Source organism: Bombina bombina, chromosome 2, assembly GCF_027579735.1.
Source record: "Bombina bombina isolate aBomBom1 chromosome 2, aBomBom1.pri, whole genome shotgun sequence".
NCBI lineage: Eukaryota > Metazoa > Chordata > Amphibia > Anura > Bombinatoridae > Bombina > Bombina bombina.
In genome coordinates, this window is record NC_069500.1 from 794,828,847 (window position 1) to 794,840,964 (window position 12,118).

The 12,118-nt window shown below is 36.6% G+C and overlaps 1 protein-coding gene across 1 annotated transcript in view; it reads left to right on the top strand.

Annotated features, from left to right (window-relative positions):
• Window positions 1-11,872, top strand: part of LOC128647269 (zinc-alpha-2-glycoprotein) — a 136,228-nt gene extending 124,356 nt beyond the window's left edge. The window contains exon 7 of the mRNA XM_053700062.1: window positions 11,702-11,872. Within this exon, the coding sequence (XP_053556037.1) occupies window positions 11,702-11,754 (53 nt within the window). The 3' untranslated portion in view covers window positions 11,755-11,872. The remainder of the gene's footprint in view (window positions 1-11,701) is intronic.
• Window positions 11,873-12,118: the final 246 nt, after the last annotated feature.

Here is a 12,118-nt window from a genome sequence, read left to right on the forward strand (position 1 = left end):
TGTTCTAGCCCGTAGGGCTCTGTGGTTAAAGTCGTGGTCTGCTGACATGACTTCTAAGTCTAGATTGCTTTCCCTCCCATTTCAGGGGAAAGTTCTTTTTGGTCCATGCCTAGACTCTATCATATACACGGTCACGGGAGGCAAGGGTGCTTTCCTACCGCAGGATAAGAAGAATAAGCCTAAGGGGTCTACTTTTCATCCCTTTTGTTCGGAAAAGTCCCAATGCCAGCAGCCTGCCGCAAAAACCGAGGAGTCCAAGGGATCTTGGAATCCAGCTCAATCTTGGAACAAAGCCAAGCAGAGCAAAAAGCTCGCCAAGACAAAATCGGCATGAAGGGGCGGCCCCTGATCCGTCTCTGGATTGCGTAGGGGGCAGACTATCTTTTTTCTTGGATAAGAGACGTTTAGGACCCTTGGGTTCTGGAGGTTATCGCCCAGGGTTACAGGATAGGGTTCAAGACTCATGCGCCATGGGGCAGATTCCTCCTGTCAAACCTATCATCAAGACCAGAGAAGAGAGACGCCTTTCTAGAGTGCGTGAGGGATCTCTCCTCTCTCGGAGTAATCGTTTTAATTTTAACTTAGTATTTTTTTATTTTATGTAATTAGGTTTAATTTAAGGGGTGTTAGGTTAGGGGGCTTAGTGATTAAATTTGTTATTTGCGTTGTGGGGGATGGCGGTTTAGAGGTTAACAGTTTAATTAGGTTTATTGTGTTGTGGGGGATGGTGGTTTAGGGGTCAATAGTTTTAGTTTAGTAGTAGCGATGTGGGGGGCTGGCGGTTTAGGGGTTAATAGGTTTATTTTAGTAGTAGCGATGTGGGGGGAGGTTTAAGGGTTGATGGGTTTATTTAGTGTTGGCGATGTGGGGGGTCGGCGGTTTATGGGTTGCTAGGTTTATTTAGTGTTGGTTATGTGGGGGGTTGGCAGGTTAGGGGTTAATAGGTTTAATATATTATTTGCAATGCAGGGGTGGCCATTTAAGGGTTAATAGGTAGTTTATGGGTGTTAGTGTACTTTGTAACATTTGGTCTCAGATAGCGGAATGGATCGCAGAGGTATAAGCTATAACGCTAGCGTTATAGCCAGACCGCACAACCTGTAATACAGGTGCAATGAAAATTCTGCACTCAAAAGCCATTTTTTGAGTGCGGAATGGAAAGTTGTGTAAAGGCTAAAATGCGATCAGTATAGCTGTACCGCTGCGACTTGTAATACGAGAGACCTGCATATTCCGCACGCAATGGCCAATTTTTCAGTGGTATAGCCGTACCGCACAACTTGTAATTTTGCTGATTGTCTTTAATTTAATAGTCTTGGTTAGCCTTTTTTATTTGCTTTTTATAATTCTGCAATACAGTCAAATTATTTAGAATGACCAAAAAATATGACCTCAGATCAGATACTACAACACTAAATATTACACCTCAGATCAGCTATTCAGATATCCCCACCTGCTTTGAATTTGCAAGGCAAACCATTTTTCCAGACCTAGTGCTTTACCCCAGGATAAGGAGAGATGTACATGAAATGGAAAGGGAATTTTAGGAGATAAATGCAGAAACAGGCAGTAGAAGAGGATAAACTAGTTTACAGAAACCATAAACTGAGGTATATTTATTAATCGCTATCCTCTTTAATGATGTGTGTCTCCAGATACCACATATCAAAAATTAGACAAATGTTGTAAATTGAACAAACAAATAAGGCTAATTTGAATGTACAACAACAAATCCAGTTTGAATAGAATAGAAGTACCTGTGCAAAATGTTTACTTTTGTGACAATGCTTTTTTAAAGGGACAGTCTACTCCAGAAATGTTATTGTTTAAAAAGATAGATAATCCCTTTATTACCTATTCCCCCATTTCATAGCCAACACGGTTATATTAATATACTTTTTACCTCTGGCATTACCTTGTGTTTAAGCCTCTGCAGACTGCCCCTTTTATTTCAGCTCTTTTAACAGACTTGCATTTCAGCCAATCAGTGCTGACTCATAAATACCTCTTTGGGAGTGAGCACAATGTTATCTATATGGCACACCACATAAACTAGTGCTGTGTAGCTGTAAAAAACTGTTAAAATGCACTGAGATAAGAGACGGCCTTCAAGGTCTTAGAAATTAGCATGAGACTACCTAGATTTGGCTTTCAACAAAAATACAGGAGTACAAAGCAAATTTGATGATAAAAGTAATTTGTAAAGTTGTTTACATTACATGCCCTATCTGAATCATGAAATTTTATATTTGACTAGACTGTTCCTTTAAACATTATCAATGGTTTGGTGATATCTTTTATCGTGCATACAACTTTCTGCTGATATAGACTTAGGTAACATAAACATATACATATATTCTGCTCCCTTTCAAAAGCGTTATAAAATACCATGGATGTTAGATCTATCTCAACAATGCCACCTTTCTACGGAAAATGTAAATGGATGTTAAACATTAAATACATCCTTGACAAAGCAGGAGGCAAAACACGTGTTGGGTTAACTAATTTGAACTCAACCACAATCTTTGCACTAGGACATTGAACATTGAGGTGTTTTGGACCAGTATTACTAAAAGGGTTATATGACCTTTAGTAAGGTTTATTCACTATTATGTCCCATAGATGTCTATTAATGTGCTAAAAACTGTGAGTTCTATTTTGTGTTTTTATAATAAAAGTTTTTAGCGGATGCCGAGTGGAAGGCAGGTTATGCGCCAAACATAACAGTGCTGTATATGTGTGAGCTTTATACACAAAGCTCTAAACCACATGAGTAACAACTTGTAAAGTTGCCACAACCAATTAAGAAGCCTAACAGGATTGTAGTACTATTGTGTATCTCTCTCTTATTTTTCATGAGGAGGGATGGTGGAGAAAGTTTGAAAGAATAAGGAAAATCTAAAAGAATCAGGACAGTGTATCCTCTTTCTAAATATTTTTTCACATATTTTTATATATATATATATATATATATATATATATATATATATATATATATATATATATATATATATATATATATATATATATATATACTATATATATATATATATATATATATATATATATATATATAGTATATATATGTGTATATATTTTTTATACACTTTATGATAACAATTTATATTGATTATTAAATACATACGTGGCATGATAATGTAATTAAAGCAAAGATTAGCCTTAAAATAACGTATTTTTACAATTATATTAGTTGTTTAAATATTGAAAATTTTATTGTAAAGGTTTAGTTTCTATAAAGCACTTTAGTTGGGTGCCACCATGTTTGAACTAGTCGTGATTGGCTGCTTAAAGTTTCTTTACAATGTGATGATTTGGCTACTGAGGATTTATTTTTCTTTTTATACATATACATATAGATTTCCAAGTGACATTTTCTAGTCATCTTTTTACAGCTATGCTGCATCACTTTAAAGTGCTTAAAAATATTACTTTATAGAAACTCTGTGGAATTTACAAAACCAACAATTTTCAGAGTTAAATTACTGGAAAAGGGGGCAAAATAAATATTGAAAATATATTTAATTATTTTAACTACACAAATACATTTTACATTACAATCCCATACTGTTTATAGAGACATAAAACCTAAAAAAAGTCTTTCATGATTCAGAGCATGTAATTTTAATCAACTTTCCAATTTTATCAAATGTTATTTGTTTTCTTGGTATCCTTTGTTTAAAAACAGGAAGATAAGTTCAGGAGTGTGCAAGGGGACTACAGCACTATATGACACTATATAATTGTATGCTCTGTCTGAATCATAAAAGAAACATTTTGGGTTTCATGTCATGCCTTTAAAAGTAAAGTTGTGCAAGAATAACAGTTATAAAAAAAAGTACAATCAAACATATATCATATTCTACAATTAAAAATGATAAAAAATAGTAACTATTGAAAGTCTTAGGACAAAATTTACTATCCCTCCAGGTGGACAGGTTTGCAAGTAGTGAGAGAGAAAAAAGATGCTAAACCCATTTTTTTTTTCTTCTTTCATGATTCAGATAGAGCAGGCAATTTTAAGCAACTTTCTAATTTACTCCTACTATTGATTTTTCTTCTTTCTCTTGTTAACTTTATTTAAAAAGCAAGAATGTAAAGCTTAGGTTTGGTTCAGAACCTGGGTCACGCTTGCTTATTGGTGGCTAAATGTAGCCACCAATAACCAAGCACTTTCCAGGGTACAGAACCTAAAATGGGCAGGCTCCTTAACTTTACATTTTTGCTTTTTAAATAAAGATAGCAAGAGAACGAAGACAAATTTATTAAAGAAGTCAATTAGAAGGTTGCTTTAAATGTTATGCTCTATCTGAATCATCAAATTTGGGTTTAGTATCCCTTTAATAAATTTAGCCTTAAGAGTTTCTGGTCAAAACTGGAAAGACATAGAGAACTTGCTGTTAGCTGGAGTTTACACAACTTTTGGGGAACCAACAAAGAGTTTATGCTATAAAGAGGCTGGCAGAAATATTTTCTAAGTGACCTGTTTTAATAAATCTACCAGAGCAGGGAGGATGCATTCTGAAACGTGTTCCTATTCAAGATATCTGGAAGAAATGAGTAGATATTCTTGCTGTATATGCAACAGAAAAACAGTAACCAAATGGCTATTTTATTCAGCATTGTTAACATTGCATCTGACAATGCCTTTATCCTCAATAAATCCAAGATGGAAAGAGAATAAACTCACCAATGTAACAAAATTGTACGCACCACTTGTAATAAGCATATTTGTAAATCCCTTTTTAACTTTCTTTTGTTCAAATATTTACCAAAATAATATGACTTTTTTTTCAAATTTGTGCAGTATCTTTTAATGCAGTGATGGTGAAAAAATAGCTGCCGTGCAGATTCCAAAATTTTGCCCATGTCTAGAAATTACATATTTTGTTTTTATCTCAATATGATAAGAGAAATTGGGTCCTATTCACATACGGCTAGATTCCGGTGTTTTGCGTTATGAGGGGTGCGGTGCTAACTTGCACGTTATTGTCACCACTCACTTCCCTACAGCGCTGGTAATTACAGGTTTACAAAAACCCGGCGTTAGCAGGCAAGAAGTGAGCATAGAGCAAAATTGTGCTCCATACCGCACTCCAATACCAGCGCTGCTGAAAGCTGCGGTGAGCTGGTTTTACGTGCTCGTGACAATTTCCCCATAGACATCAATGGGGAGAGTCTGCTGAAAAAAAGTCTAACACCTGCAAAAAAGCCGAGTAAAGCCCGGTAACGCAGCCCCATTGATTCCTATGGGAAACAAAATTTATGTTTACACCTAACACCCTAACATGGAACCCGAGTTAACACCCCTAATCTTACACTTATTAACCCCTAATCTGCCGCCCCTGACATCGCAGACACCTACATTATACTTATTAACCCCTAATCTGCCGCTACGGACATCGCTGCCACTATAATAAACTATTAACCCCTAAACCGCCCGCACTCCTGCATCACAAACACTAGTTAAATATTATTAACCCCTAATCTGCCGCCCCCCAACGTCGCCGCCACTATACTAATGAATTAACCCCTAAACCTAAGTCTAACCCTAACACCCCCTAACTTAAATATAATTAAAATAAATCTAAATAAAACATACTATCATTACCTACATTATTCCTATTTAAAACTAAATACTTACCTATAAAATAAACCCTAAGCTAGCTACAATATAACTAATAGTTTACATTGTATCTAGCTTAGGGTTTATTTTTATTTCACAGGCAAGTTTGTATTTATTTTAACTAGGTAGAATAGTTACTAAATAGTTATTAACTATTTACTAACTACCTAGCTAAAATAAATACAAATTACCTGTAAATTAAAACTTAACCTGTCTTACACTAACACCTAACCTTACACTACAATTAATAAATTACCTAAATTAAATACAATTACCTAAATTACAAAAACAAACAAACACTAAATTACACAAATAAAAAAAAGAAATTATCAGATATTTAAACTAATTACACCTAATCTAATAGCCCTATCAAAATAAAAAAAAGCCCCCCCCAAAGTAAAAAAAACCCTAGCCTAAACTAAACTACCAATAGCCCTTAAAATGGCATTTTGCAGGGCATTGCCCCAAAGAAATCAGTTCTTTTACCTGTAAAAAATAATACAAACACCCCCCCAACAGTAAAACCCACCACCCACACAACCAAACACCCATAAAAAATCCTAACTAAAAAAAAACCTAAGTTCCCCATTGCCCTGAAAAGGGCATTTGGATGGGCATTGCCCTTAAAAGGGCATTTAGCTCTTTTTGAATTGCCCAAACCCTAATCTAAAAATAAAACCCACCCAATAAACCCTTAAAAAAACCTAACACTAACCCCGAAGATCCACTTACAGTTTTGAAGACCAGACATCCATCCTAAACGAAGCCGAGAGAAGTCTTCATCCAAGCCGGCAGAAGTGGTCCTCCAGACAGGCAGAAGTCTTCATCCAGACGGCATCTTCTATCTTCATCCATCCGGCGCGGGTCCATCTTCAAGACATCCGGCGTGGAGCATCCTCTTTAATCGAAGTCTTCTTCCCGAATGAAGGTTCCTTTAAGTGATGTCATCCAAGATGGCGTCCCTTAGATTCTGATTGGCTGATAGAATTCTATCAGCCAATTGTAATTAAAGGTGAAAAAATCCTATTGGCTGATGCAATCAGTCAATAGGATTGAGCTTCAATCCTATTGGCTGAGCCAATCTGCCAATGGGATTGAGCTCGCAATCAGAATTCAAGGGACGCCATCTTGGATGACGTCACTTAAAGGAACCTTCATTCGGGAAGAAGACTTCGATTGAAGAGGATGCTTCGCGCCGGATGTCTTGAAGATGGATCCGCTCCGCGCTGGATGGATGAAGATAGAAGATGCCGTCTGGATGAAGACTTCTGCCCGTCTGGAGGACCACTTCTGCCAGCTAGGATGAAGACTTCTCCCGGCTTCATTGAGGACTTCTTGCCGCTTGGATGATGAGTTCTCCAGGCTTCGTTTAGGTTGGACGTCTGGTCTTCAAAAACTGTAAGTGGTTTTTCGGGGGTTAGTGTTAGGTTTTTTTAAGTGTTTATTGGGTGGGTTTTATTTTTTAGATTAGGGTTTGGGCAATTGAAAAAGAGCTAAATGCCCATTTAAGGGCAATGCCCATCCAAATGCCCCTTTCAGGGCAATGGGGAGCTTAGGTTTTTTTTAGTTAGGATTTTTTTGGGGGTGTTTGGTTGTGTGAGTGGTGGGTTTTACTGTTGGGGGGGTAAAAGAGCTTATTTCTTTCTTTCTAAACTAAACTATGGTAGTTTAGTTTAGGCTAGGGTTTTTTTTTTTATTTTGGGGGGGCTTTTTTTTATTTTGATAGGGCTATTAGATTAGGTGTAATTAGTTATTATTTAGTTATTAATAGTAGGTTTTATTTAGATTTATTTTAATTTTATTTAAGTTACGGGGTGTTAGGGTTAGACTTAGGTTTAGGGGTTAATACATTTAGTATAGTGGCGGCGATGTTGGGGCGGCAGATTAGGGGTTAATAATGTAGGTAGGTGGTGGTGATGTTAGGGGCAGCAGATTAGGGGTTAATAATATTTAACTAATGTTTGTGATGCGGGAGTGCGGCGGTTTAGGGGTTACTATGTTTATTATAGTGGCGGCGATGTCGGGAGCGGCAAATTAGGGGTTAATAATTTTATTTTAGTGTTTGCGATGCGGCAGGGGCTCAGTTTAGGGGTTAATAGGTAGTTTATGGGTGTTAGCGTACTTTTTAACATTTTAGTTATGAGTTTTATGCTACAGCTTTGTAGTGTAAAACTCATAACTACTGACTTTAGATTGCATTACGAATCTTGCGGGATAGGCTGCTTACCACTCACTTTTTGGCCTTTCAGAAAAAGCTTGTAATATCGGCGCTATGGAAGTCCCATTGAAAAAAAACTTTACACAAATTTGAGTTAAGGCCAAAAAAGTGTGCTGTGCCTCTAAACCTGCAAGACTCGTAATACCAGCGGTAGTGAAAAAGCAGCGTTATGAGCCTTAACACTGCTTTTTCACTCATACAGCAAAACTCGTAATCTAGCCGATAGGTAGTGCAACTGTGTAGTAAATGTGACCAGGGTTAAAGGAAAAATAAATACTCAGAGATTGTAATATAACCACAACATAATACCCAGTGCTCTCTATCTAGATAGATAGATAGATAAAACAGTAACATAAAAATAAATAATAAGCATAAAAGGGCACACAAAGGTGTCCCAAAAAGAACAGACCCAGTCGAGTCACGTACCACACTGTTGTCAAATATATACATATGTCAAAATGAACATAAGCAAAGTCAATGAAGAATTAGTAAAAAGTTACCACCCCGTGTAGTCTGTCAATACTCAGAAGTATAAAGAATCTTTTGATGATTTAATGTAAAAAGGCAAGACACTTCATGCCGTCTTTGGAATATGGCATAGATAAAGTTGATACTTCTTGCCATGCTTGAAGTTTGGCACAAGTAAAGTTGATGCTATCTTTGCCGTGCTTGGAGTATAGCGAGAAGAACACTGGGGAGCAGCTGAATGTTGTAGGAAACTTACGCTGGCAATTCCTCAAAGGAGATGGGCTAAAAGAAAAGAAACACAGTGCATCCTGATCTAAGGTAGTAAATTTATTTTCAAGGGTAGTAAATTTATTGACAAGCAAGAAAGCGCAAGACAAGTATTGAACTTACTATCTGTAAGTAAAGAGTAGGCAAATATAAAAAGTCCCTGTGTGTTCCCCCGATCCGAAACTGCATCAGGCGTGATGGTGATAAGGATAAACAGCTACGTGGTGTGTACAGTCCAACGGACTGCAAGAGATGTTCTGTTGTGTGTGCGTACGTGATGGATCCGAGCACGTGACCTGATGACCTCAAGGTTTCGTTGTTTCGTCAGACTTTGTCAAGAGGAGTATCCTCTTGCACACGCAACAGGAGAAGTCTCTTGCAGCCCATTGGGACTGTACACACAACGGAAGCTGTTTATCCTTATCACCATCACTTCTGATGCTGTTTCGAATCGAGGGAACGCACAGGGACTTGTTTTATATTTGCCTACTCTTTTACTTACAGCTAGTAAGTTCAATATTTGTCTTGCAACTCTTCATGCTTGGTCAATAAATGTACTACCCCTTAGAGATTGTAATATAAAATGCTTATTTATGCACAGTAAAACCATTTTTAAATATACTTTCATTTTTTATTTTGCTCCCTTTTCCAGATTTTCAAATGGACATAATAATCAGTTATGCTAAAATCAGCCACATCAGCATCAACAGTGCTGAGGTCATGAACTCATTTACTGTGATCTCATGAGATTTCATAGTAAACTTCCTTAAACTGAATAGGGAAATTAATACGAGTGTGCATGAGGCTCACTCCCTTGCCTGGTCCGGGACAGGGATACTGATTTGTGCTTAAAGTCCTTTATAATGGGAGTGTGAATACTTAGGACATTTTGAGGTAAAAATATCTTTCTTTTTTTACATAGAGATGTTCAGGTGATATTTTCTAGTCCGTTTTTTACAGCTATGCTGTATCACTTTCAAGTGTTTCAACATTTGGGTATCATGGCCCTTTAAGTTTAATAATTGTGGATTTGTCAGCCCTGAAAACTAAAAGAGCACGTCAGGCTTTCTAAGCATAACAGTGTCACATAAATCTCCCTAACTTACAGTGTGTTAAAGGAACATGAAAGCCAAATACATTTTTTTTTTTTCTATGATTCAGATTGATCATTCATTTTTAAACAACTTTCCAATTAACTTCTATTATCTAATCTGCTTTATTCACTTGGTATTCTTTGTTAAATGAGGAGTACTGCACTACTGTTTGCTAGCTGATAGCCAATGACAAGAGGCAAAAATGTGCATCTACCAATCAGTATCTTCTGAGTCTACCTAGGTATGCTTTTCAACAAAGGATACAAAGAGTACAAAACTAATTAGATAACAGAAATAAATTGGAAAGTCATTTAAAATTGCATGCTCTCTCTGAATCATGAAAGCAAAAAAAAAAAAAGGTTTTATATCCCTTTAAAGTGAATTTAAATTTAGATGATAAAGTGCCCGGTTTTTAAAAATCTGATTAAAAACAGGGGCACTTTAATTCATCAAAATTTACATTTCACTCATGTTGTGAAAACACTTACCTTTTAATCTTGACAGCCGCTCAGAGGCATAACTAGAAACCACAGGGCACAGGTGCAAGAATCTACCCCCCACCCACCCCAAAAAAAAGTGAATTTGATACATATCTTTTTTTTCTTTTTTTTACATTTAACACAGTAAAAAAATGTGAATCAGTTTACATGTCTACAAAAGGAGGTACCCTGTGCCCACAGTCTGTGAGATGGTCTGACCCCCTATTACTGTATATAGTGACACTGTTTAACCCACCAGTACTGTATATAGTGAGTCAGTGACATAGTCTGTAATCTGTCGGTGAGATGGCTGGCCTGACCCGCCCCAGTACTTTATAAAGTGACCACAGTAGTCTGTGACATGGTCCAGCCCCCCCGTACTGTATATAGTGGTACTGTATAGACTGACACTGTTTACCCCCCCCCCCCCCCATGCTGTAGTAACAAGGTCTGTAATTTGCTGGTTCTACAAACATACACACACACACACACACACATACATGCATAAACACACACACAATCACATACATACACACATACACACACACAAACACACACATAAACACCAATGGGTAAAACAGAGACACTAGTGAAGCATAATTTCACACTCACATGATATCAGTGCAGGCAGTGGCAGGTCAACTTTTTTTTATTGTAAAAAAATTGCGACCTCTGCACCCCCTGTAGTTTCGCCCCTGCAGCCACTGCATCGCTTCATCGCTTCCCCCGCCCGTCGCAAAGTCTCTTCCCTGGTCTAAAATGAGGAATCAGGCTTCCTCCAATCACAGCGTTGAATCAGACACTGATTCCCCCGGGGGGGGGGAAGCCGTGATTGGAGGATGACCGGTCCGTCATTTCTTATGTATGAAGAGGCTTGAGACGACCGGGGGAATCACTGGAGTGGCTGTCAAGATTAAAAGGTAAGTATTTTCACAACACAAGTGAAATGTAAATTTTGATGAATTAAAGTGCCCCTGTTTTTAATCGGATTTTTAAAAACCAGGCACTTCAGCATCCAAATTTACATTCACTTTAACTTATCTTGAAACCAAATAATTGAGAATTGGTTAATTTAATGACAGTGGTAAGCCCTGACATCTCTATACTCAAGTCTGGATCGGTTTCTCCAAATAAGGAAAGTGGTGGGAGGACGGAGTTTGACCATTGAAAAACAATTGCAACAAACAAGGTGTTAATCTATTCTAATAATGTTCATAGTCTGCTGATATGTTAATCTGTTGGAAGATTGCAGAAAAATTATGAAATTACAAGGTGTTTACTGTTTGTAATCCTTTTTATAATATGTCTATGTTATATAACAAATATAGAAAGGAGTTCTGTGTTCATAGTTCATAAAACACAAATATTATTTTGAAGAATAGTTTTTATTTTAATCTTATACATCACCTCATTCTCTCTAGTTAACTCTACTCAGGTCTGTAGTATATGTCCATATATATGTTTTATTTAGGTTTTATTCTTTTTTTGCTAAAGTTTGTTAATTAAAGTATATTGTATTTCTTTTTTTTAGCTGCTGAGCTTGACAAAGGAAATTCTTCAGCCTCCTCCAGTTCATCAGTGTGAAATTGTACAAGTTACATTATAAGTGTAATAATCTGCAGAATGTTTTCTTTTTTTACTATAAATTGTAAGCACTGCTGAGTAGGACTCTAGTTTTACATTAAATTAATCTGCTGCTTTACCTGTATTCTTCCTTTTTTATGTCACTGACAAAAAACAATTTTATTAAAAAAATATTAAATAAAAATGACACTATTAAAACAAAAAATTAACACTACAGATTTCTGAGTAGAGCGTAATTGCAAATACAGCATAATTTATTTTATCAACTATAAATGTAATGATACATTTGGGAAGTAATGATTTATTGAAGGGATAACATTAGGAGAAATGTTTGTATAAATCAAATCTTTAGGGATCAATTCAT